Genomic DNA, 27,791 nt, shown 5'->3' on the forward strand with positions numbered 1-27,791 from the left:
ACTGTTCTTATGCATAACTCAAATCTTATTTCAAGCACAGATGCAAAACTCCTTGACTCAGTTATTATTGTATCTTTTAATAAGCTGGAGTTATTACTTCAGTGAAAGCAATGTGGAAGATGAGACAAATCTCTTTTCTCCTTGTGATGCTTCTCATCAGAGCTCTCAGAGCCATAGCCTTGACCCGGTGGCATTCTGTTCCCTTTGACTGTGCCCATTTGCTGCGGTGGCTCTTCAGAAATGCTGGGTTTTTTGGCTGAATTTGGTGTTTAGGGATTCAAACCCAGTTTTTTGGTCTCCTCTTAAAGGAAGGAGTGTAAAGGACAGGCCATGAGCTCCCAACAGCTCTATTCCCTGTCCTCCATGTGGAGTAGGAGGAGCTTGCCTTCTCCCAAGCACCACTGTGAAGTTGATCTTCAAAAGGATGAAAAAATGGGAGAGAAGAGGCAGGGAGGGAAATAAGGTTGCTTTGAGGGGATCTCCATCCTGGTGGAAAGAGTGGGCAGCCAAGGGACACCAGGTAGCAGTAGTCTGTAACCAGGGAGACCAAGTGGGAAACGCTGGGGCCCCACAGGGCTCATCCAATGGAATGGAAGAGGGCAGGGTGCCGCAGGCTGAGTGCGTGATCACGCCTAGGTATAACACATATTTAGCACTGGAGTGAGTCCAAGGCTGTTATGAATTGCTTCGGGAGGGTGAATCAGAAGGATGAAAAAGGCAGCTGTTTGCTGCCAGGATATTGTAGCAATGCTTTTGAAAATGCTTTGATATCATACTCTGTAGCTGTTTTGGAGTTGGCCAAATCAACATGTTTCTGAAAGGTGCAGCGCGTGGAAACTTTATGTAGCACTGATGTGAAAAACTGTAGCCTTTTCCCTATTCGGAAAGGAATGTGCTGAGTGGTTGGATGAAGGCACTGTGCGCATCCACATGTGTGTGCAGCCAAGGGCTGGAAAAGCCCAGGGAGCAGAGGAGTGACACACCATGCCTCCACTTGTGTGCTGGGCCTAGGAGGGGATGGAAGGAGAGAGTCAGTCCAGTCAGGTGGTTGTGGGTGATAGGAGGGTACCTATGATGCTGGAAGGAACCAGCATCATCTTCTGTGCTGCTTCTGGCACTCCCACCATTTTGCTAAGGCTCAGGGGTTGTGTCCCAGGCAACTTCACAGGATGGGGCCAGAACTTGTTTGTGGACATTGGTTCCATCACCTCTGTCCTTCCTGGCAGGTTAGATGCTGGAGGGGGCCCTCCTCCCTGTGTGCCAGCAGCCATGGTCAGATCTGGCCCAGACACAGGCACTCAGAGATACTTTTCCACCTTAGCTCCCCATCCATGTGTGTCTGAGGGTGGGGATACCTGCCAGCCCCTTGATATCTCCTCTTGCCCTTTCCACATCCACATGTGCTGGTGTCTTCTGGTGGGCTCCTGGGTTTGGGTTTACAAACATGCACTGCTCTTAGTGAGCACCGTGTGAGAGAGGGCAAGGTGTGAGTGGCGTGCCGGCTGCTGTGGCAGAAGATGCCAGTTGTGGTTCTTTCTTCTTGGGGAGTTCTTTCCATCACCTGCCATGGGAGATTATTTTTATCTCTGGTAAACAGCCTTCATTTCAGTGCTGTGTGATCTTTGGTACAACCTGCATGTAGGCCAACAGGTGATCGCCCACAATTCAGAGATCACGATCTTGGTCTTGATTCAAATGCCCGTGGGAATGTGCTCTACAAAGCATGTTTGATGTGTTTTCAATACCTCCTGGTGCTGGGGGAAGATTTTGTTAATCTGAGTAGGTTTAGATTCTCTGGTTGTTTCGTACCTTGTGCACAAATACGTTGCTTTGCTCCTGTCCAGTGAGAAGTGATGAAACCTGGATGTCTGAGGCAAGGCTGCCAGCTTCTTGCCAAATGGGGTGATAGAAAACAGTTCTCAGAAGTAATGATAAGTGAAAATTTAGTGTCAGCAAGAAAGTCTGTGTCAAACTGACTGGTTAAATAAACATATTTCCACGCAGAAGGGCTGTGCCTATGGAAAAGAGTGTGACATCAGGTGTTTAAACTGTAGGTTTCATAAGGACGAGGAGTTGTGAGTCAGTATATTCTAAGTTTAGCCAACACATTTCTACTGAAAATCAAAATTTCCTGTGGAAAATAATAACAAAACTAATGACACTATTGTTCACATTTTACATTTGATAATGTGACTAGGGATATACTTTGAATTCCTTACAACTTGCCTCCATTTCTGAGCCCTTGTTATTCAGTGATATTTGTGAGTTTTTTACTAACATTTAGTCATTAAGTCACTCCTTGAATTGTCAGATCCTGAGCTTTATTCTACCTTCCCTCTATACCTTCTGACTCTTTCTTTAGGGTGTATTTTCCAGCAAATTTCAGTGCACCACAGCAAAGAAAAATCTTAATCTTGCTGAAAACTCAGAATTCAGAGCTGCAGCCAGCTTTCTTTGTAAGAAACAATAGTTACTAGGACTTGGTCTGACTTTTTGGACATTACTTCAGATCTTGTGGCAAACAAGCTTTTATCATTAGGTTTTGCTTCATGGCAGGCAGGCAGAACTGAGGCAGTAAGGGACGTTGCAAGTTGATGCTGAGCCTTCCTCTCCTCAGCTGGAGTGTTTGGATGGCCATGCTCTACCAGTGAAAAGCCAGAAAATAGCATTTATGCTTTCTTAGCTCAAAAGACATTCTGGTGTTAATGGTCACACTCAAAGGCAGATATAACACACACACACAAAAAAAAAAAGGAATTTTCCTAGGAACAAGACCTTGTATAACCTTAACAGAGGAGGATGGCAGGCTGAGGTCTCTCATGCACAGTTTTGCCTGCACACTTACTGCAGAAATATAAGGCTCTGTGACATGGACAGTCGTCAGGGTCTTATCATGATAGCGAGGTCTTTACAGTCTTTTGAGCAGCATTTTGCACCACAAAAGATCTTTGGTGTTGTACAAAGGTGACAGGGTGACAGAGGCCAGAATATAGCCCAGTAAGATGAAGTTTGTGTGAACACTGAACTTTCCATTTCAAGGAACTCATCCCCATGTGGTTCTGTAACTTTCCCTTTGTTTTTTCTTTGCTTCCCTAATAAGGATAAGTTGCAAACAAAGCTCAATATTGTAGTTTCTTTATTCCAGCTAAAATAAATTCTCACACTTAGAAACATGCAGTTTAAATTAAAGGCCATGGGCAGTTCTTTATTTACTGCACAGCAGTTGGCTACACGGGCATCAAGGTTTGTCCTGTGTCCTGCTGGAAGTGATCTGGTTTTACACTGCCTAGACCTCTATTGACTCCTCTCTCTGTTCAGAAAGTTGACAGCTCATCTACTATAATGTTCTTTATATCTTCATTTCTGTTGCCAGAAATTTCCATTAAAAGGTGTTTTGCTTATAAGGCCATCTTGCCTTTCTTTCATCTTGAGTATTTTCCTAGGCATCCTAAAATCAATAGTGCTCGGTTAAAAAATCTGAACAACAGATGTTTTTAAAGCATGTGAAAAAGGAAATCTGAAAAATACATATTGAATATGTTTTATGGTGATACAATTTTGGATCTGTGTCTTCTATTCACCTCTATTCCCAGCATGAACCCATGACAAAAATAAATAACAGGCAACAAAGCTAGTAGTAATGCCAAAGCTTCAAAATAAATGTGGTTGCTTGTGAAAAAGCAGTTGAGTGAGTTGGATGAAATGGCAGTGTAATTATACGGTAGCAAGTCAAAGTTTGATAGCTTGGAGCTTATCTTAGCACAGCATGCCACTTCCCCCCCACCCTTGGTATGGCATGTTTCTTTTTCAACACTTCATTCCTAGTTGTTCCTTTTTAAATAATCCTATCAAACCTTAAGTTTGTTGTTCCTAATGATATTGGAAGGAAATTCAGATAGTAAATAAAATGGCACAGACCAAAACAGTTTAACCAAGATATCCCCAAAAGGAAAATTTTGGGTAGTTAAAGTGAACATTGTGAATTCCCAGCTCTGCAGGTTTCTTTATTTTGTTAACACTTCTTGGATTAGCTTCAGTTTTGCCAAGATAAAGGATAACAGTATGCAAGACTCCTGTGGAAAGTATGCCTATGCCCTAAATGACCTAAAACTGAGGACTGCCTGTTACATATATGTGTATATGACACTAGTCCACTGTCACAAGTGTTTCCATTATTCGGAAGATTGAGCAGAACAAAATGGCTTAAGCTTTGGTAAACAAATTTTAAGTCACTAGTATGCTTTTAAATAGTTCAGTAAAAATTGCCTCCTTTAGTAGTCAAGGTCTCTTATCTGATACCTGCTTCCTTCCCTCTCTGTGGATGCTTCCTGTTTTCCATGTCAGTCCACACATCCCCCTGTGTATTTCCATGTGCCTTTTCCTGTTGTCCTCTGATCTGCTGCAGCTGCTCCTCAGATGCCTCTCCACCACCGGTTCCAAAGCTGGGTTGGCTCCCATACAGTGCCATGAAGACACACTTTGAGGACCCCTACTCTCACCCCTTGAGCAAAGAGGCAGCAGCACATACATTTCTGGCCATGCTGCTGCAAACTAGCCTTGTACCATTAACAGTGCACACCCCACATTGGAGGTCCCTCTTGTGTCTTCACCTGGTCCCCTGTGCTGTTAGTATTGTGCAAGAGGCACGAGAAAAACAAGAAGAAAATAAGATGTGTCAGGTCTGTGATAGTACGCAGTTAAATCATGTCTGTGCTTTCAGGTATGACTCAGTTACCCTCTCTGTGATGGCTATTACTATGGAAATAAAATGCTGACTGATAAGTGGGAGAAAATTACTTCAGGAAGGATCCTGCTTCTTGTAGGTGGAATTGCATCTTCAGGGATTTAGTAGGGTTTGGCTATAAAGCAGAAAGCCAGAGAGATACTGTCTGTACATTGCTGTCAAGTACACTCTAGTTCATGAGTGTTTCCAACCCCTCTTTCTACTGTTTTACAAGAGGAATGTGACTATATTTATTTCAATTACCCATGTTCCAACAACAGCAAAACTGAGGCAGAATATTGCAAAATACTTACTTAAAAGGGAAGAGTGCATGAGATATTATATAGCCAGTATTTTCTTACATTTTTTTAATTGAGAAATTCATTCTGTTTCTCTTCCTTTCTGTTCTCCTACTGCAGGGGATGGATGTGGGCACACAGTGATGTACCAAGACAGTGGGACACTGGCATCCAAGAACTATCCTGGGACATACCCAAACTACACTCTTTGTGAAAAGAAAATCCAAGTGCCTCCGGGAAAACGCCTGATCTTGAAAATTGGAGACCTGGATATAGAATCACAGAAATGCGAGTCCAGCTACCTTACCATCCAGAGCTCTTCAACATTGCACGGTATGTAAGAGACAAGGCCACGGTCGATGCATGAACTGGTAAAAGTGTGAGTAAAAGGCAGCTTAGCAAAATGCAGGTAATGTCAGCCTTTGTCCTCTCCTTTCTGTATCCAAGTGTTCCGTTCTCTGTGTGGGAAGCCATTGTCCTGCTGTGTGTAGTTCTGCCAGGGCTGAGGTGCTGCAGAGGGGCTGCCGGGGCTCTGGCACAGCAGTCCTGAGAGCTCTGCCTCCACACCTGTGGACCATCGCAGTTTTGGTACAGCAAGTCTGTAGATCTGTATCAGCCCTGTTCCCTTCTGTGTAGGGGAAAAGGTTCCTCACAAACTAGCCAAAGATGGGAAATTGTGTGTCTCTATTCCTAGGCAGTCCGTGGCTCAGAGGGGAGATAACCTTTACTGTTGCTAGCTGTTAGCCGCCTTACTAATGTACAGGCTTTAATACTTGCAGATATTAAATGCATGCAGCCAGACTGCACTCTTGTAAGAGATTTGCACAGGAAGATAAACAAATAATCTGCTACAGCTGTGCACTTAAAACAATCATAATGGCAACAGGATTCTCCCCAGGGAAAACCTGAGGCCTTCCTCAAAATGGTTTTCCCAGCCAATTGTCACTGAAATTTTTGATCTGCACTTTCTAGAAGAGTCAAACTGATTTTCAAGTCATGCACCCTTTTTCAGAAATCAAATTTAAATTCAAAGCTGCAAGGAGTTCTGCAATGTGGGAATGAACTCCTGAATTGAAAACTCATAAATTTTTTGCTGCTGGGAGTGGGCTGTGCAGCCCTTCAGTCAGCTGAGGCTAAATGTGTTGTACTGGACTTAGCAAGCAGGATTCAGGGGAAAAATGTGATGAAGATATGAGCTGCACAGAGCCTCTGCAGGTTTTCCACCTCGCTGCTTGGCTCAGAAAAGTATGTGGTTCTCCAAAGATGAGATCTCACAGGGTATCTTAGTAGTAAGGAGGGTTGATTGCCTTCCATTTATCAGCATGATAGGCTTATCACTCATCTGGTAAGAGAAGATCAAGTGAGGTATTAAAGGCTTGCTCACAAAGGAAGGTAAAGGTAATTATTGTTCTCATGGGGGAGGTATTACAATTTGAAACAACCTTCACTAAGAGTGGGCAGTGACATGCTGATATCTAAGCCTGCAGAGAGCTTGATTTGAGGCATAAGGAATATCTCTGTTCATGTGTGCTGGGATTTTTTAATGTTTTTTATTTCTTTCTTCACTGTGAGTGCGCTGAGGCACTGGAACAGGTTTCCCAGAGAAGTTGTGGATGCCACATCCCTGGAAGTATTCAAGGCCAGGTTGGATGGGGACCTGACCAACCTAATCTAATGAAAGGTCCCTGCCCATATCAGGGAGGGCTGGAATTAGATGCTCTACAAGATCCCTGACAATCCAAGCCATTCTGTGGTTCTGTGATCCGTTTCATAACTAAGAAATGAGTTGTGTTCACCTGAAGCGGTCTGTCTGTACTTGGCAGTAAGAAATAGGTGGTTATTATTGTTATTATTGCATTAGCATATGTTTGAATAATTTTTATTGATACTGCCTTGACATTTCTAATCTAAGGATCTTCTCGGAAACAGGGAAAAATCAATATATTGTTTTTTGAAGTGAAAAATGAAGCTTGGATGTTGATTGAAATTCTGGCTCCTCACAGATCAGCCTGAAGGCATCATCTTCACATCGTTTATGCTGCAGTTATTCAGCCTGTAAGCACAGAATAGCTGTGTATTATGCAATCAAGTTCACATAATTAATTTTTTTAAAGTATTCCCACACCCATTTTCAACTCAGACTGGTAACGTCTGATGCATGTGGACTGTCATTTGCATTCTCAGTAGTGAGCAGCACAATTAGCAGATTTTGCTCCTATCTGATTAAACTAGTTTTATAATTTAGGCAGATCTATCATCTGTAATGGTTTTTGTGGTCTCACTGTAGACTTTCCCACCGGCATACCTATAGAGTGTCTATGCTACATTCAGGCAAATCCATGCAGAATGGATGTGGCAATAGTTCTGTAGGCATAAATTAATGATGTTGCTTATGTTTTAAAAGACACGTGAATTCTTAGATGAGATTAGAGCATTTTTTTCAAACGGTCTTGGTATAGCTTTGGGTTTCAATATGCATTTATGCAAGTAAAAGAAGCCCCATGAATAAACACTGCTACATCCATTCAGCCTGTGTCCTTTTAGACAGCTGTTTCTGAACTCAGATCTCCTCTTTGCAACCCTTCCCTCTTCATGAACATCTACAGGCAGGTCAACGTTTTCCCTCTGGCCAAGGAGATACTGACCTTAGACATAGAAATTCTTCCACGGGATGATGGAGAGTTGAAAATATTTTGCAGGCACTGAAAACATCTGAGCAATTAAAAACTAATCTTTGTGTGTTTTCTGTATTTGACCTGGGTTAAAAAGGAAAACCTAAAAAGCAAAGTATGAAAGCTGGCAATGTGAATACTGCTTATGTTTCAAATTAGTCTGAGCAGCCTTTGCTCTTTATTTAGGAGGCTCACAATTACAAGACAATAAGGTCCAAAGGGAAATATGTTTTAAATATCATGCTGATTTCTTCAGCTCCATAGAAGACAACAGCATAAATGTCAGTATGAGTACAAACATCTGTTGAGGAGTATATCTGAAGCTTAGAAAATTGGTCAGAGGCAAAATACTAGATTATGCATACAAATATAAAATTAGTGTGAAGAAGACTCCAGATGATAAAGTATTGTTTTTCTTTCAGATTTCTTCCAGTCTTTACATTTAACTGTGATTCATTCATCATTATAACCATCTGCAGGGATTCTTGCAATACAGCAAGGAGTAACTCAATTTGTCTTTGGGGTATTTGTGTTCCATTCAGCAAAGGGAATCTTTTAAATACAAATGAAGGGATTAATTGATTTATATTAGTGGGAACATTGATGCTACTTTTGTAAGTTGGTGACTACAGATTAGAGCACTTACATTCAAATTTTATAGAAGTTCAGGACATTCCTTGAATTCTGCAGATGGATAGAAGAGTATGATTCATTCCTAGAAAAGCGTGCAGTGTTATTGCATAAGCTGATCTACTGAAGCCCTTCTCAGTCTCAACTAATACACAAATGTGACACTACAGTTCTTCTCACCTTTGGTACTTCTCAGCTGTGATGGACCTGTGAAAGCAACTATTGAATTTAGATTTCTCCAATATTGCAATTAAAAGATGACAGTTAAATAATCATAATGCAGCTCTGAAGCCAGAGTCATAAGGCATCTGAACACTGTATCTTATTACTCTGCAAATTATTTTCTTTAGTGTTCACCAAAGAAAGGAACCTGCAGAAAGCCTTTTCTTTCAAGCTGTTAGCTCTGTATCCAGACATAGCTGTGAAAATATTAATCATCAGTCAGCAAAGGGAGTCTAACACCCGTTTTGGTGAAACTGAGTCACCTTTGTCTGACAAACATTTAAATATTAGCACAGCTTCGCACGGGTTGTCTCTAGGAGAAATAAATAGATGATCATGGTCTGTTTCAAAGGCACAGCTTTTGACTGGATTAAAACGTGGTGTTTTTTGTCCCACAGAAAATTAATATGAGCATAATCTCACAGTGCAGACAAGGTGCAGCCTCTACCGAAATGCTTTTCTTCTCGAGTTAATTGCATTATCTGAGCATATTAAAAATACTGAGCTCTGAAGTAGAGCTTCTGATTTTTTAATTAGTTAAAGGGATATGTGAAAACAAGATTAACCATGTCAGCCCTGTAGTTCTCAAGAACAAAATTTGCACTACTTACGAAGGTGGATCATAAATGTTTAAAAAGTTTGACAGGAACTGCTTTTAGTCTGCTTCTTTTCATGTCTCTATCAGATTTCTGTACCTGTTTTGACCCCCTTTTTTTGCTTTTTCTATCTCTTCCCCATCTAATGGCTTGGTATTTTTTCCCTTAATTTTGTGAGATGATCATCAGTCTTGACTGGAGAGAAAGCCAAAAGAAGAGATAAGTGCCTACTTACTTCCTCATTCACTTGCAGTCAGTAGGAGGTTGATGTGTTCCTCTGGGGTGGATGTCAGAGCTGCTGAGTGACTAGTAATAATTTGGAGAGTTAGTGCAGTTGACTTGTTCTTGCATAATTTACAGCTGGTAACTAATGTGAAATAGAGGATTTACTGAAAATGCTTTCTTCTCCCCACACTTCATCACTAAAGGTACAGAGTGCCTTTGGATGCCTCCTACCTGTCATTACGACTTGAGGGGATTCATCAAACCAGTCTCTCCTTGTTATGTATTGAAGTAAATATCTTGTTTGAATAAAGGGTGTGTCCAGATTTCTTTTTCATCCCTCAAAGGAAACTTGTTATTACTGTATTGTTTCTGGTATTTCAGGAAACCCAGAGAAATGCCCAGACAAGTTCTTGCTGAAGATCAAGTTGAGCAGTTTCTTAACAGTCAAAACACTTTTAACAGTTTGGTTTCACCTGAGTGGTTACAGTAGCCTGAGTTTTCAGCTTTGGAAGGATTGATGCAACAAAGAATGTCAGCGTTTTGTTTTATCAAATGGACCTTTTTTCCTGTTAGCTGCATACATGCAGTGAATTAGTCTCTGTTTTTTGTTAAACTACACCCATGTTTCCTAGTTGTTGCTGTGTTTCTGTCTTTGGATTTGGCTAAAACCACAGTAAGTGTTAAAAGGGGGGATCTCACCTGAGGTCAAGCAGGCAGACCAGACTGTGCAGGTGGCCCAGATGCTCCATTTTAAAGTTGTGATTCCTTCCCTGACGTAACTCAGATGCCTTTTTCATTCCTTTATTGCAGTCTTTGGAAACCCTTTAGAAACATTGACCGAATGTTATATTTGTTTTTTTCTAAAACAAGAAGTGCTTACCTCTCAGCCTGAGGTCAGACTGTGTTGCACAGAGTTAAATGTTGAATAACCAGGCTGTCTCATGCTGACTACTCTGTCATCTCGTATCTGCAGTGTTAAACACCACCTTCCCTGCATCCTGCAAGGAAGGACATAGAGCAGCACTTTCTGTGTCCTTGCAGGGTCCTGCTGGTTCCCACTGAACATGTGCGTGTCAGGGTTGGAGCAAAGAGGACCTCTCTTGGTAAGGGGGCGAGGAAGAGTGATTGCTTATCAAAGTATTTATGTGAATGTGGGATGGAGATGAGTTTTGAGACTGAAGATGTTTTCATACAACAGATCCTTGCTGGTTTTGTTAACTATTTGTGGAAGACTTGCACTCTGTATGAGTTTCCAGCTCTGAAATGAAACAAGTGTAATCCGTGTTCATTTTATCCCCTGTTCTTCCCCAGATACTGAGGTCATTCCAAATTGATTTGAGAAAAGGCTACAGTTTAAAACAGTTTCCCCCAGACAAATGCATTAAGACATGATAATCCTTTGGAGGCACATCCATGGGTTGTTGCTCGTCTTGCCTGCTAACCACAGCTTACTCTGCAAGACCGAAAAAAAGGGAGAAGATTCTCTGTTGAACAGAGGACATCATTATTTAATATCCAAACCAAGTTTCTTGAAGACCTCTGCAAATGTCAAGCTGCAAATGAAGTCTGCAGTTTCAAATCTCAAATGATGTTGAGGAATTTGAAAGCAGAAGGAGCACAGTGAACTGGCCATTCAATAGCTCAAGAGGGAAATAGTTGCTTCTAAAAGGAAGCAAAAGCCGTACAGAAGAGGCAGAAAGTATTAAGAACTAGAGAAACAAGCACCATGTAGGCATTGCCAGCTGGTGTGAAAGAAGAGAGTCCTCTGGGCACAGTACTTCTTAAGGAAAGTAGAAAAAAATAAAGGAACATAATTCAACAAAGAAAGCTCAGGAGCTGTGCCAGAATCTGGTTGACAGTAGAAGTAAACTAGACCTCATAAAACCAGACAATGCTGTAAAGATCATCAGATTTGCAAAACAACACTATTATGAAAAAGACAAAAGCATTAGGCTATTGCTAACATTTAAAAAATAAACAATATGTAAAATAGTATCTTCAGTTTCCAGAGGGGGCCAGCCAAAGGATATCCACAAGACAATTTACTGTGTATTTTGCAGGATGTTAATACTGCTTGGAGACAAAAGTGTTTTATTTAAGCCACCTAAACCATACCAATAGATCAAATGTTCTGCATGAAAGGCATTAAAAGTTAGCTTAATTATGGAGAATATTAAAATTAGTATACTTGAAGTCCTTAGACCTCTAATATGTCTCCTGCAGAATTTTTATAAATATGTATAAAAGGAATCTGGAGTGAACAGACGGAACCACAGTTGGGTCAACTTCTTAATGAGACACGGAAAGAAGAAAAGGCCCTGGCATCTCGATAGTCATATTGAAACATGGAGAACACCTACTCAGCTTCATCACATGTAACACATCTGTTTATTAAATCAAACTCTTTCCTTTGTTCTTATAAACAAACCAAATAATCCTGCCTACTTACCCCAGCAGAGCTCCAGCCAAGTCACTTTAACAGGAAGCTGAGAGAGATCAGCATTCATGACTCGTTTTTCAAGCTGAATATGCAAAACAACCCACCTCACAACTAACATTAGAAGATGAAAAACTGATAACGTGATCTGGCAGTTCTCAAAAGGGATCTTAAAAAACTTCTGGCTAAGTCCCAGGTTTAGGAATTAAATATTTATCCAGAGTCAAGTCCAAATGCTGCAGTAAAAATTAACAGGCCCCTATAAGCATGTTTCTCATTTTCATACCGGGGCTTTCTCCATCGTCTCTCATCTTCGCTATGGTTGTACAGTATTTGTAGACAGCCCAGGGAAATCTGTGAATTTCAGGTGGAATGGACAGTCAAAATGGGGAGCACATGAGTTTTAAAAGTAAACAGTGAAAGCATTTTTGTCACCTCAGTTGCAAATGGAAACTACTGAGTAGATTAAATACATTTTCAGATGAAGACTAATGTGTACAGATGCTGGCTGGGTTTAGTCTTCTAATGTCTATAAATTCTCATATTAAATATATGTATTTGAGGTAATTGTGAGTCAATAGAGAGCAAACCTACCAGGCACTACTGTGTCTATAGCAAGTGCATCTAACCAGGCACACCACAAGCAAAAATGCAGAGAGCCTGGGACACTGTCCTGTCTCTGGCTTTCCAATGTGAAGGGAAATAAGAGGATTGATATATGGAGGTGCATGGGAAGAGAGTATATAAAAACAAAGATGTTACTTTTCTAAAGAAAATTTAAAAACAGATGAAAGCATGTCTCTCATCAGTCAAAACTGAACCCAGAGAATTTTCAGAAAGGCCGCTCTGCAAAGACTTGGCAAAATGGAGAGAGATGCTTCTTAACCAAAACCTGTATTATCGGGTAAAGCAAATCTGATGGGTGCTTTTAAACTGGTCATTCTAAACACTCTAAGCACCAAAGGAGTGGATTAACACCTTTTCCTAAAAACCAGACTGTACACGTCTCTAGTTCTTTCAGGGAGTAAAGCACCTTGGAGTCAAACTGGTGTCTGATCAGTTTCTCTGAGAGCTGCAGTTTAGGGGTGAGATAATGCTTATACTTTTTCCTGAACCCTCCCTCTCAGCACTTATTTCTGTCTTTGATAACATGGAAATAAACTCTGCCAAATCCCAGGCAAATCTGAGGACCTGACAGTGTAGTCCTGATATGGTATTACCTGAATTATTGAGAGTAAATATATTGAAATGTTTTGCAAACCTTCCTCAGTTTACAACAAATGAACAAGTGAACCCATTTTTTTCTTACAAATTTTTGCAGAAAACTTAGAAACCTTTGGAAAATATTCCTTCCTTGAGTGTATACTTTTGCTTCTATATCCTCCAAGGAATTAATCCTAGGCTCCCTTTATTTTGAGCTACCCATGAGAATCTCTTGGTACGCCAGAGCTGCTCTCAGCAGAAGATAACCATAGCCTGGTAACATTTTTGGATTTATTACTTAATAGTAGAAACTTGTCTTTAGACACTGAATGTTGATTTCTTAAACTGATTGCTTCTGAATTTCTTGCTTTAATTTGGATTATACAGTTGTGTGTGAGTCTAGACTATTTTGTATTTTATTTTATTTTGTTGGTTTTGCTCATGATATATGATTTGTTCATATAATTATCTGGAACGTATGTAAACTTGCTCCTGGAGGAGACACTCATCCCTGATCCAGCTGATGTGTGGTTGCATGAATCAGCCATCTAAAGTATACCTCCAGAGTAGATAGGTCAGTGCCAATTGCTGCAAGGGAGAAAGCCAAAGAACACTTGTGAGAAAATATGTAGAGACCGTCCTTGAGAGAAGAGAAGGACTAAAGCTTTCTCAGGTGTTTTATTTTGAAGACATGTAATGCTCTCTGTCTTGTCCCCGTTTTTCTCTCTCTCTCTCTAAAAAATATCTAAGTTAGCACTTCTCCCACTGCAACCTGACACAAAAGACCTTCTCAAATAAATCACTCGTGCAGTTGTCTGGTATGACACAGTGTCAGATGCTGTCTTTTTGATAAGTTCATTTCCTAAGCAATTTGTTTAACCCTTTTTATAGACATTGTTTTCTCTGACTAAGTCGTGAGTCATTTTTCGACACATGAGTACTCCAGGGAAATGTCACACTTGTCGCTTGTTTCTCTGCCTGCCTGGCTTCACCATTTGATTTTTATAAGCCAAAAGGACAAGAGTTCTTTCTTTTGTTTGACCCATTCTGCTGACAGCTGGCTGTCGTTGGCTCTGATTGGGCTACTCTATAGGCTGACCTTATAGTTGTTTTAAGGCAAATGAAGTATTTGGAGAAGAGCCCCTTCCCTAACCCTGAGTATCAAACGAAATGAAAGAGCTTTTAGGAACCTGTTACGATGGGTATCACTCATCAGATTTGTGTCATGATGTGAATGTAATTTCTTCTGTCTCAGAAGTAGTTCCAAGTTGCCCTAAAGTAGCCACCACCACCAAGATGAGGCTGTTTAGGAAAAATCAAAGTAATCATTTTCCATTCCAAAGACTTGCTTTAGGACACAAAAGCTGTCATTCACCTCAGCAGAACAGATGGGCTGAGGACTTGTAAAGGGTCATTTGGATTTTTTTTTTCCTCTGGGGAAAAAAGTCTGTTTGCCATCTTACAAAAACCTCTTCTTTTCAGTTTATATTGTAAATAGACTCATAAATTTGAACAAGTATATCCAAACTGATTTGAATTTTCTGTATTATCTCTGCCTGAGGGCAGCTAGGGACAAGTGTTTGCACCCAGGTATGGTGACAGAAGGCAAGCGCAAAGACTGTGGCAGTCTCAAAGGAGCACTCCCCTCGGGAACTGATTTTTCTGAGGAAGCAAATGTAATTACTAGGAGTCCTGAGCACGCCTGCTGTCACAAGAAAGGAGTGTCCCAAAGACTGTTCCAAGATACTGCAGCTGATAGCTATAAAAACCTTATCTAATTCACTGTGAGCATGAGGCTGTTGTCTCTCTGTCCCACTCCCTTCATTGTCCCCTTTTTTCTCCCTCTCTTTTTTTTTGCTTAAAACTCTAGAGACTTGAACCGTATACTTCCATGGTCTAATGGTGTTTTTAAATGGAAAAATATTAGGAAATGTTCTAAGGGAAACATTACTGCCTTGTTGTACAATTCAGCTTGTGGCACGCAGGTCCTTGAAAAACCAGGTGCTCTGCTTCTGATCTTAATCCTTTCTGACTGGCTGCTGTGCCACTGTGGCATGAGCTGTGTGTGTTTGGAGGGTTTATCTCAGGGACCCTGCCTAGATTCCTTGGATTGCTTCTGAATGTAGTGTCATTTTCTCTAATGAGTTACTGCTGGTTGTAAGCATGCTGTACTTCAAAGGTGGAAGGGCTTTCTCTTAAGGCTTATGTGATGAGAAATGTGGATGCTGGAATTGCTGCCATGCAGAGACAACTGGATCCTGGCCACTCCATGTCAGGGTAGCTTTAGAGCTCATACCCGTAAAGGACTAAAGCCAAAACCCTTTTGTCAACATTTGGATTGATACTGAAAGAGAAGGAGTGTGTTATGAAATTCTTTGCTAATCATGAGGCTTTCCCAGCCTAATTATGTCATCTAAGCTTTTGAAATCTTCTTTGTTCTGTCTGTAGGGCCGTACTGTGGTAATGTGATGCCTGTCCCCAAAGAAATCATTCTAGATAGCAATGAGGCAACTATTCACTTTGAGAGTGGATCCCACGTGTCGGGACGAGGCTTTCTGTTGTCCTATGCCAGCAGTGATCATCCAGGTAAGGTGATGTCCAAAAGCAGTAGAAGATGAGTGGCATAGTTCCCCCTATTTAATTATCATCTCTACACACATAGAGCTTTAGCCTAAATGTTTGTTCCTAAATATTTCCAGGTTAGCATGAGCCATGGTATTTTTAATAGCATGTGTGCTATAACAGTTGTAACATTAACCAGAGATAATAGCTGCTGAAAGCCTACCTAGACCATTTGCAATACAGCGCCCATGGAGGGGAAAATAGTGCCCTCTCCTTGAAGCCCCACTGTGTTTTGAGCTCTAGCATCCATCACACTGTGATAGAATGGAGGAGTAGGAGGGATTAAAGTTTTCATTCCCACATTTAATGTTCTAGAGGTCTGTAAAACTTTGAAGAAGGTGTAAAGCATAAGAAGGGTAGAAGAGGGAGTTGAAAAGAATGAAAGAAAACCATAGCTGTTGCTTCCAGTCTAATAAAATTGCTCAAGTATTATACAGAGAGGTCTTTAAATGTAATTTCATGTTCTGGGAAATATTTGTCTGTATTTTTACATTCTATGATGGGAATTGATATTTTGTAAACTTTTCACAGATCTAATCACCTGTTTGGAACGAGCAAACCACTACACAAAGGCTGAATTCAGGTAAAGAGGGTTTGCAGCTCACCATTCTGGCTTGCTTTACAGTATCTGTCAACTTATTAAATTGTTAGAAAATGTTAAACAGTCTTGGTTTTCTGGAGAAGTGAATTTTTTTGAGCTCCAGTGCTGTAATGGTCTAATGCTGGTTGTGAGAAGCAGTAGTGCAGAATGGAAGACTGTGGCCCAGAAAAATGATAGAATGGAGTTGCAGAGCTCTCAGCAATTCTCATTAGGTGCATACATATACATGGTATATGTAAAAAGAGTTTCCACTTTGAAATTCAAAGTAGCCTCAAATTCTAGTGCTTCCTCTGGGAGCAGATCACGTCCCAGCTGATACAAGATTATCTGAGGACAAGCTATAATTTCTCGGTTCCTTGAACTTTGTGATAGGTTTGAAATGGTAATAACTTGTGCTCTTCTGGCTGCTGTCTGGATGTGCATATAGGCTTCTTATCTTACTTTGAAGAGTTGTGTGGTAGCATTTCTAGAACAAGAGAATTAAACAGAAATAAATGCCCTTGCTAAAGTGCATTTCTGGTTCTTTGTGTGCTGCTGTGTTCAGTCCACCTAGGAACTCAAGGGTCCATTTATTTAGCTCCTAGACTCACTAACAGAGCATCAGCCAGAAATTTCCGCTAAAATATTTATTGTCTTGAGAATATTTCTTTTGTAGGAGTTTGTTTGTGTGTATTGTCACTACAGTTCATGCCTTAAACAAGCCTTTCTTCTCTCACTACAGTAGATACTGTCCTGCTGGCTGCAGAGACATAGCAGGTGACATTTCTGGGAATATTGGAGAAGGATACAGAGATGTAAGTACACAGGATAATGGGGGAAAGATTATAAAGACAAAAGAAACAAGAATAGAAAAACTTGGTTTCAACTTTTGATGCTTGACTTTTGTTAGTTATTCTTCTGGGCTGTTTTGCTATACCTTTATTATCAGTATATAAGTAAGTTATCAGTATATAAGCACACAGAGACACTTTTCAAACAGACAAATCAATTGTGTGAGAACAAAGTCCACTGATTGTCAAATATACCTACTGACTTGTGGTTTCTGACTTTCTGGAAAAAGCCTACCTAGTGTTTGTCCTTCTTGAGGCAGTGTTCATCCATGTATGAAATATTTCTATGATTTTAGCTTTCACTTGTTTGGTGTCCATGTGTGAAAAAGATACATCTCAGTGACATGTGGGTTTTCTCTAAGATTATGCCTGCACTATCCTAGCATGTGCTCTGAGATGAAAAAAATATTACACACTGCCTAACCACATCCCACTGGTAACTACCAAGCTCGTGGGTTGCTTTAACTTCTTGTTCTTTAAACTGAAGAAGTTGAAGTGGTTGCATTTATCCACAGTTCATGTCACTCAGAGCTCTGCCCTCTCTGTGCCCCTCGCCCTGGACTCTTCTCCTGTCATGTCTGTGAAATCTTTACCTCTCTCCTGGAGGAGTAAGCCTAATCATACCACTGAAGAAAAATCCCACTCTATCACAATCACTGAGTTTCCAAAAAGTCTGTGCTCAGGTTTAACCTGTTCATCCAGTTATTCAAGTGTGCTGGCTCCAGCCTGGAAAGTGGCAGAGCTGAAGAAACAAAGAAAAGCCACATTACATTCTCATTAGCTGGAGTTATTCTGCCCTTGGTTCCAATGATTAGGGCAGAAAAGCAACACATGGCATGACCTCATGCAGATTTTATCTGCACTGAGGAATTTGCAAAAGAAATTTTCCCTCCACCATTAAGGAGGATTTTCTGATGGGAAGAACCTGTAGGGCTCCCCTGGAGATGTGTTGTCTTTGTGCCTCCACTCTCCCCACCCCTCCCTGGAGGGGACAGCTCAGCACCCCAGCTTGTCATGTAGCACAGCCCAAACTGAGCCAGTGTGAACCTGACCAGCCTCTGCCTGCAGCCCCTAGGAAAGTCTCCTTTGTACCTTTCTCTGCCCCTTTCCTGCTTTGTCCTAGTCCTGTTTTTGCCACCTACTTGGCACATGAGGAGTTGTCCTGCCTGTATTTTTCAGCACTATCCCACCTAAGATACTGGGAAAGGGGCTGCACCTAAAACCCAGCAGCAGCTACTCAACACATAGCCAGATCCCCTAATGTACACTATAACTCAGATCCTAAGGTGCAGTAATAGATAGGTCTGCCTTCAGGCAAGAACAGCAAGGAATTATTGATTTATCTTCCCAAGGAAGTGTTGCCTTGCCTTTGACTTCTTTTTTCTGATAAGTGACAATCTTACAGCACCTTCTCAGAAGCAGATTATTTGTTTTTTCACTTGAAAAGAAAAATTACTTTGAGAGATGTATATTTTTCAAAGATTACTGTTCTTTCTCCCTCCCCTGCCTCTTATTCCTCTTGAGCTTTTACTGGATTTTATGAGCTGTAACACCTGTATACTGGTGGCTTGGAAGGGAAGGCATTAGCAATCTGTCAGACTGATTTCCTGAGCCTTGGCTCCTGCCTTTCAGACGTCTCTGCTGTGCAAATCCGCGATCCATGCTGGCGTGGTGGCAGACGAGCTGGGCGGCCAGATCAGCGTCACCCTGCACAAGGGCATCAGCCGCTACGAGGGCGCCGTCGCCAATGGTGTTCCCTCACTCGAGTGAGTACCACGGGATGGGCTGGCACTGGGGCACAGGGCTCTGGGAACACCCTTTTGAGGAGGAAAAGATGTTAGGTGTGTTTCTAGGGCTTTATTAAATCAGTATTGGCAATGGAGATAGAAGGAGGTTCCAGGTTTTCAGTTGCTCCATACCATGTAGGGTGGTATTTTCTTTTTTTTTTTTTTTTTCCCTTCTGTTCCTTCCAAAACATATTTGCAAATTACTTTGTTAGCAGATACATAAGAGTACGATGTTCTTCAACAAACAGCTTTAATCCTTCTGCTAATAAATCATGATAAATTCCTGTTGAAGTTTAAAAAAAGCTAGGAAAAATGAGTAAGTAAAAAGTGCCATTGAGCCATAGGGGATTTAATGAACAACTTCTTAAACATTGTGCTTTTGACATGTTCAGAGTTTTTCTCTTTCAGAATATTTATAGTAAGGGTGTTATATTTACCGCTTATCTTCTGACTTTTAATTGTACTGCTGTTGAAGTAGAAATAAATCCTCTAATCTCTAGCCAGCACAGTAAGACCTTCCAGCAACTGCTTCTGTCATTCCTGTTGGTTTATAGTTTTTAATTTTCAAATGTTATCTGGATTTTACATGAGGCCTTCTTTATTCTTTTTTAAGAAGGAAAATTTCCATCCCATAGCCTATGACAGCTAAGGCAATATGTATTTTTTATACTATTTTCCTGTTTTCTCCATGATTTCTCACACCCTCCTGACAATTTTATAATCATGGTTTCATTCATTAAAAAAAAAGGCATACAAGTGCTCTGTTGCTGTGCTTAAACTTCAGCACAGGCTGAAATGCTTCATGTTCAATGGCACCAGAGTATACAAAGCTGGGTAGTATGTACATCCTGGGTGGAACTGTACATCCTAAATATTTTTGATTTTTCTTGAAAGTTAGTTGCCAAAGAAAATTAATATAAACTTGTCTCAAGCAAAGCAGGACTGAAAACTCTGGTCAGGCACCAAGACCTTCCATAAAACAAACTCTTTCCATGACAGGTGCCAGCTTAATGAAACCCTAAATTAAATATTTTGTACCTTATCTAAAGATGTTACAGAACCGTTCACATGCATTCATATGCTTGTAACCCTTGATAATCCCAGTGGAGTAACTCGGATAGTAGCACATTAAATTTTGTAATGAGAGGGAGTTGTGATTCCCATTTGTATTTTTTTGCCCAGTGGGCAAAGAAGTGTATAAAACTGCAAGTGTTCACAGGCTGGGGGGTTTAGCCCATTTAATGTGAGGCCCCTGAGAGAGCACCCTAAGGAGAAGCAGAGCCCCTGTAGCTCTTCTGCCTACAGGGGCAGACAGAGGCACTGCTTGAGCATGATGAACATCTCCAAGGAACAGAATTGCCCCCAGGAGACAACCATACCTTTCTGCAGGTTATACAGGAAGCCACAGGCTCACACTGGCCTGGATGCCTACAAACTAGATGGCACAGGGTTTGAGAAAAATAGTGTCAGCACAGTGATTCCTAGGATGTGTCTGCCACACCTGGCAGCTGGGACAGTCTCTAGAACAGATGAACTCTTGCTGTGAGCCCAGGAGAGGGAAACTGGAGCATGTAGGGAAATGCTTTTGTTTCAAAACATGAAAAAGTGCTCCTACAAACAGCAGGCCTGTTGACTAAGAAAATGTACCAATGCATTTTGTGCTTTAAAAAATCTTTTAGAAGAGGTATCTACAAAGCTGCAGGGCTTCCCAGTTCTGCAGTAACTACATGCTGAAAAAAAATCCTGCAGATGAGCCAGTTCCCGCAAGAAAAAATTGGTGCTTGAGCAGCAGTGCCTTAAGAGCTTTTTAGATGCCCTTAAATAAGAGGTTGCTCAAGCTTTTAAAATCTCATTTATAGTGGATTTCAGTATTAAAGGTTCAAATTATTTAGTGACTTTAGCCGAAATTGATCTCATCAAAAGCTGCTGCTGGAGTACATCGAGCTGTTAAGTATCTGTGTTGTTAACGTGAAGTTATGTCTCGCTCACCCACCACCCTGCAAGAGCTGACCTTGGCCTTCCCACTCCATTTCTCAGTGTGTTTGTTAGCGCTCCAGCATCTGTGAGGTTTCCACTTCCCATGATCCATGTGCAGACCTGCATCCCCAGATGAGTGGCTGGATTTATTGGGCAGTTCTGATACCCCAGTACAAATACACAGGGTGTTGTGACATGGCCTGGCCTGTGACTACACATCTGCACACATGAAATCATTTGCCTTTGAAAATGCAAGACATTTGTGTGCTTGTCAACAGTGAGAGGTGAGATTTGGGGTTAACCTGCACTGCTCAGGAAAAGTTTGCTTGAGACCAACTCTGACAAAAAAAATAAATGGTGGGATCCTGAATGTTGTCAGGCAAATGATGACAATGGGGCAATACCCCTCCTTAAAGGACAAAGTTGAACCTGTGAGACAAATTCCAGCAGTCACATTAGGAAACTGATGAATTACCACTTACTGAATTGGCTTGTTCTCTTTAGTGAATTATATCAGAAATTTATCAGCTTGATTTCATAGCTTTGTAGACCTTAGAAATGCTAACTTCCTCTATTTGCTAAATTTGCAGCCCTCTATTTGAAAGGGTTCTGGTTGACTTTTTTTCATTTTAAGTATTCAAGGGGCACTGTGATTGCTGTTTTGGATATGTTTTACTGATGACATAGGTATTTATTTTCTTCTTTTTACTTGAAATGAATTGCTTTGCATTCACTAAGAAATCAAAATCTGTTTTGGTTGTGATGTCTAACTGGTTTGAAGTGAGCATAGTGCATCTGATCGCCCCTGAGGATTGCCTGTGGGGAAGATGTGGGAGGGAGGGCTTGTGTTTCCCCTTCTAGCTACTCAGCTGCCTACATGCCCAAATAAATCAGCTCCCACCCAGAGCTCTGAAGGGCTTCGTTTGCCTGTAGTCATTAGTTTTCCCTCAGTGACAAAAAAAGGCAGTGTTTTTATTGACCTTGACATGGGACTACTTTCCTATTCCCCATTTGCAGTGCTCTCAAAACACATAGCTCTGCACACTGTGCTAAGGCCAAAGACAGTACCTTGGGGGAAATTTTCCTGGCCAAAAACAAAAGGCAGCCTGAAAGGGAACTGTCTTCATGCTTAGTGCAGAAGTTGTTTTACTGCTTAGTCACGCTGGCCAAGGCTTTTCAAAAGGGGCCAGTGATGCGTGCAGCTGATCGAAGTGACAATGGAGGAGGCAGGTTTTCAAGAAATCCAAACTAATTTCACGTTTAAACTCTGGCTCTTCTTTTTATTAGGCAGCCAGTTGGAGTCATTGCTTCTGGAATGAAACCTCAGGGGCATCTCCCTGAGAATTAGAAAGCAGCTCCCTGAGAGGCCAAGGAAAACTCAGCTTTCCCTTAGAGTGGTGATTTTTATCTTGTCCTGCATTGTGCAGGGCTGTGTGGAGTGGCCCAAGAAATGGCTTTTCCCCTGAAGCAAAACATGTCAGAAGGAGGAAGAAGAAGGGAGCCATAGATGTGGTTAATGGAGCATAAAGAACCATTCCTGATGGGAGATGTTGGCCCTGGTTATAACAGAACTGGTTCCCACCCAGACTAAGACAAGGAGTAGTTTTCATCCCATTTTCATCCTGTGACACACCTGTAGCTCAAGTATGGCCAGAGCTGGTATGGTTTAGTCTCCATCAAGTGTAACACTTTCACAAGCAGCAGGAGTTCCATGATGCAATGAGAAGTCACTTTAAAGATTTAAAAAATGCTCAAAATCATTAAAAAATTACCTGAATTCAGTGACAGTAAGAGACACACTTGAATGCTCTTAAAGGGGTCAGTATCCAGCCAGCAGAGAAAGTGGCTGTCTGGCCAGAGATATTTTACTGGATAAACAGTGATTCTGGAGCTCTACCTTGGCACTCCTGTGAGCACCTCATGAAAGACTGAATTACCTTTTTCTTTTCTTACAGTGGTTCTCTCTCAGATAAGCGGTTTACATTTACTTCAAATGGTAAGAATAATTGCTTTCTTTTTAGCTACTTAAATATTTTCTGTGAAAAGTTTTAAAAAATAATCAGGAGAATGTCTAGGAAGGATATTTTAGGGCAGCAGTTTTTTAAAATTGGCAAGTGGATAAAAAAATTGAAGGGATGTGAAGTGAGCTAGAAAAAAACAGAATATGTGCGGTCATACGCACATAGATGAGAAACAGAAATAGTATTCTGCTGTTACATTTCTGGTGCCAGCATATGAAAAATGACAATCAGATAATCCCATTTTTATGTACTTTAGGCCATAGAAAATGAAAGCAGTTTTTCTTCAGACATTTGTAATTTCCATCTTCATCATACAAATGGAGAAAAAAAACATAGGAGAAATGAAAATATATTTATATTGCAGTGATACAGAAGGAGTTTTTGTTTATGGCTTTCCAAGATGCAAAATCCTCTTTTAATCTGTCAAGCCATTCATTTGCATAAAACACAGCAGAAGGGGGAAAAGTTCACATTCGTTCATTTGAATTATATTTCACTCATTTGAGATAAAATCATTTACTATTCTACTGAAAACTGTGGAGCATGTATAGGCCTTTGAATCTGCCAAGCAATTATTTTTAACTTCATTGAACCATATTCCACTGGCCTGTTTTCTCTGAAGAACCTTGATGTGCAGAGACTTTGTGGGTTCTTTGGTGGAGTTTGTAGTACTTACCCACAGATATTATCTTCATGATATCACATCTTGGCAGCAGTATCAAGGAGTTTCTCTAATGAGTAACTTTCCTAGCCCTAATTGCAGGTGGGAATCATGAAGTATTTACAGTAAAGTATTCCTCTCAGTACAGTACCTTCATCTGTGAAATGTTTTTTCAGCAGAATTAGTTAATGCCAATCTCAAAACATAAATATTATGTTTCAGAAGGAAAAATTTAAAAATAAAAAATGTCTTCACAGGAATGAGACAAAAGTGCAGAGATTAAAAAACTAAATGGCAAAAATAGCAGATGTAGTCAGAAGGTGTCATGTATGTAGGAGTTAGACTGGTAAAGGATTGGGACTGCAGCACTCTGGTACTGGATCATACACTACAAATTGACTGGTAAACACCACAGCTAATGGAGAGCATCAGGCTAGCACTAGATTCAGCAACGTCTGACTTTGCTGTTGTGGGTGGTCTTCAAATGTTGCTAGCCTAATATAAAAATATCCTGTGAAAATGCAAAATAACTCCTTCTGCCTGTCTGTGTGGGGACTCCTAGGCTGCAACAAATCTCTCAGCCTGGAAGAGGGATTCCTCTCCAAGAGCCAGGTTACTGCATCTTCCTACTGGGAGGAGACCAATGAGTTTGGGCAACTACTCCTGTGGTCCCCAGACAAGGCTTGGCTACAAGTCCCGGGATGGTCTTGGGCCTCTAACCACAGCAGCAACCGTGAATGGCTGGAGATAGACCTGGGAGAGAAGAAGAGAATAACAGGTATGTCCCTCTCTGGTTGTTAGAAATGGGTGTTTCAGCTGGAGAAGAAACTGAATGCATCTGAAAACCTGATAATGCACTAAGACAATGTTTCTTTTGTTAAATGTAATGAAATGTTCTGCACTCAGGAATATTATTTTCCTATTTAAAACATCATGGCTGTTTACAGGACTGGTCTGCCTATGGGGATATAGGATTGAGCTTGACTGTCATGCACATCTGATCTGTAAACCTGCTGACAGGACAAAATACTTGCACAGGGAGCAGTAGAGTGTGGGTGGATGATCTGGAATCAATAAGAAACATGAAAGTCACAGCCTTTGAAGCAAGGCCTAGGTGAAAGAAATTCCTGTTTCAATCTCCTGGTTTAGTTGTAAAAATGTAAATTACAGTTGCTGTAAAAGATGTAAAGATGGCTGATACAGACCATAATATCAAAAAGCAATTTTCATTTTGGAGTCACAGAATCACAGAATGAGTGACAATGGAAGGCACCACAGTGGGTCATATGGTCCAACCTCAAGCAGGGTGATCCTCAAGCACACAGCACAGGATTGTGTCCAGGTAGTTCTTGGATATCTCCCATGAGGAACACTCCACAACTACTTTGGGCAACCAGTTCCAGTGCTTGGCCACCTGCACAGTAAAGAAGTTCTTTCTCATGTTCAGGTGGAACTTCCTGTGCATCAGTTTCTGCCCATTGTCTCTTGTCCTACTGCTGGGCACCACTGAGCACAGCCTGGCTCCATCCTCTTGTCATGCCCCTTTTTGGATACTGATGGATATTGGTGAGGTCCCCTCAGTCATCTCTCCTCAAGGCTGAACAGACCCAGCTCCCTCAGCCTTTTGTGCTCTGTTAAAAATATCTGTTGCTCCAAGTTTACAATTTAAAACAGATTTCCATTTTTCATCCAACTTTTAAACTCAATTTCAACAGAGTTTGAAAAATAAACACCTTGAAGACCAAGTTTTCTAAATTGTTTTGGCTTCTGTGTTTGTGTTTGAAAATGTTCCTTTAAAACAGGCACATAGCAAATGAAAATGTTTCTTGTATTTTCTTAAAAGGGATTAAGACCACTGGTTCTGGATCCATGAATTTTAACTTTTATGTGAAGACATTTACAATGAACTATAAAAATAACAACTCAAAATGGAGAACTTACAAAGGGATTCTGAGCAACGAAGAAAAGGTAAGGGAAAGTGGGAAGGGTAGGAAAACACAAAACAATAATACGTATGCTGCCTTGACATTGAAGGGCAGACTTTCACTGTTAAGAAAGATTAGGAGTTTCAAACTTGTCTAGACTTGGGCTGTCTTCACCAGTGTAATTTATGGCTACAGAGTAGATAGTGAGCTTGTCGAAACAAGGAAGTTATCCAGGGATTGGTGAAGCTGTGGGACACACACAGGGAGGCATGTGTATGTCTGCACCCATCTTTTAAAAAAGCGGAGTAATTGGAGCTGTACAGCAGCTGTTGGGGCAAGTCCTTAGCTCAGCTCAGTGTTTGTCCGTGCCAGGGATGCTGTTGGTATGGCACCAGCAAAGCTGAGCTCCAAATGCATCGGGATGGTCAATCCACCTCCCTCTGCCAAGTGAAGCAACCCCTCAGGTGAAGGGCAGAGCTGCTGGTAGAGTTTGTCTGAAAACATTTTCCCCTAAAAAACCTCATGTTTCCTTCCAAACAAAAGAAATTCCAAAAGCCTTCCGCCCTGTCCCCACAGGAGCAAGCTTGATATAGAAACCGGACCATTTTACTAAAATGTCTAGAAGTGGATCACCTCAGTTTTTCCTTTTTATGTTTCTACCCCGCATTTCCAAGAAAGGGTGCTGCAGTGCTCTTAAATGATAGCATTAAACCAGCATACTTTAGCTGGAAATTACACATATTGAAATGGTGATAATCATTCTCCACCGAGCTAACAGAAAAATGTGATCATCTGGCACAACTAAAAAGATTATTTCATTCCAGAACTCTCAATTCCTAAAGTCTTGCAGCTGAATCCCAGGTTATCAGTGTGTTAGTCTTAGGATGAAAATCTTTGAAATTGGATATCAGGAGCACTTTGAAGAAAGAGACTTTTAAAACAGGGCAAACAGTGTGTGCACCTTTTGTTGCAGGTATTCCAAGGCAACTCCAACTCCGGTGACATAGTGCGCAATAACTTCATCCCTCCAATAGTGGCTCGCTATGTGCGGATTATCCCTCAAACCTGGAACCAAAGAATAGCACTGAAGCTGGAGCTGATGGGCTGTAGAATAATGCCAGGTATGGGGTAAGCAGTGCATGGTGCCCGTAAAGCCCACTGAGCTGCCCCAGTGCCGCTGACCCCCCCTTCTCTCTTGCAGCTAACAGTTCGTTCACGCACTCAATGTGGCAGAAACCGAGTCAGAGCACAGAAACCTCCCTTGGAAAAGAAGACAGGACTGTTACAGAGCCCATCCCCTCCGAAGAAACTAACTTGGGTAACACTACCTAGTGCTGCATTTTCTGTAGGATGCATCGTGCCTTCAGCCCAGTCTGAGTGAACTTTAAACTTTCTCAGAAATCAAAATTTTTATTTTCCCTTCAGACTTTATTAATGACAGAGAGAAGAGGGAGGAGCAATAGGTTCTTTTTGTATTAAGGCACAGAAAGAGATTGAAAGCCTTAATTTTCCTTGATGTGTTAAACATTGGGCTTTGGTTTCCCTGTCATACTGGTTGATGTGCCATGCTTGGTGGGTGGCTCAAGGGAATACAGTGAGCACTCAGCAGCAATTTTTGGGAGAGTTCTTCCTCACTCTCATCCTGTATTTTAGAATTTTTTAGTATGTGAAGTAGTCATCTCACAAAAGTGTTATCATCTCTCCACACAAGCATGACTCCTTCTAGAGTGAGTTCCCAGCTGAAAGCAGCATACAGTAGTGCCTGATTGTGTAATTAAACACTATTCCATAATGCCTGTGTTCCATGGGGGCTCAGACAACCTCAGTTTGTGTAATTCTCCCTGAATTTGCAGTCTTCATCCTTTAATGTTGTGGAGCTAACTTCTTAGACTTTAAAAAGCAAACAAAATTTGGTATACTGACTGTTTGGTGGGCTCATAGCCAGGCAGGAATTGCCAGACCCACAAATGCTAGTACCCATTAGGTAGCTGATAGTTGTAGAAATGCCTCTGTGAAAAAACTGGTTGTAAGAAGCAATCAGTGGAAGAAAAAACAAAATTCTGAAACTGCTTGCCAAGAGGAAAAAAGCTCAGTTCATCTGTGCAGCAGTATGAGTAAACCATATCCATGTTCACTGAAAATGAAATCTACTGAGATTTCATCTGCTAAACTGTAAATGTCCTGCGGACACTTATACTGCCTTATTCTCACAGCTGGCAAGTGTCTGTAGAAATGGAATGGCACACTCCTGACACAAGAGCTAGTCCACTGCTAATTTTCAAATCCCTTTTCTAAAGCATGGTAGAATTTAAGAGTGGCTAAACAGGTTTTCCCCTAGGTTCCCTCATGGAAATCTTTGA

The 27,791-nt window shown here is 41.1% G+C and overlaps 1 protein-coding gene across 1 annotated transcript in view; it reads left to right on the forward strand.

The window, feature by feature from the left end:
- Nucleotides 1-27,791, forward strand: part of DCBLD1 (discoidin, CUB and LCCL domain containing 1) — a 46,973-nt gene that overhangs the window by 11,025 nt on the left and 8,157 nt on the right. The window contains exons 2-11 of the mRNA XM_058836630.1: nucleotides 5,143-5,355; nucleotides 15,456-15,593; nucleotides 16,161-16,212; nucleotides 16,952-17,024; nucleotides 18,693-18,826; nucleotides 22,780-22,820; nucleotides 24,069-24,284; nucleotides 25,350-25,474; nucleotides 26,405-26,552; nucleotides 26,633-26,749. Of these exons, the coding sequence (XP_058692613.1) occupies nucleotides 5,143-5,355; nucleotides 15,456-15,593; nucleotides 16,161-16,212; nucleotides 16,952-17,024; nucleotides 18,693-18,826; nucleotides 22,780-22,820; nucleotides 24,069-24,284; nucleotides 25,350-25,474; nucleotides 26,405-26,552; nucleotides 26,633-26,749 (1,257 nt within the window). The remainder of the gene's footprint in view (nucleotides 1-5,142; nucleotides 5,356-15,455; nucleotides 15,594-16,160; nucleotides 16,213-16,951; nucleotides 17,025-18,692; nucleotides 18,827-22,779; nucleotides 22,821-24,068; nucleotides 24,285-25,349; nucleotides 25,475-26,404; nucleotides 26,553-26,632; nucleotides 26,750-27,791) is intronic.

This window comes from Poecile atricapillus, chromosome 3, assembly GCF_030490865.1.
Source record: "Poecile atricapillus isolate bPoeAtr1 chromosome 3, bPoeAtr1.hap1, whole genome shotgun sequence".
Lineage (NCBI taxonomy): Eukaryota > Metazoa > Chordata > Aves > Passeriformes > Paridae > Poecile > Poecile atricapillus.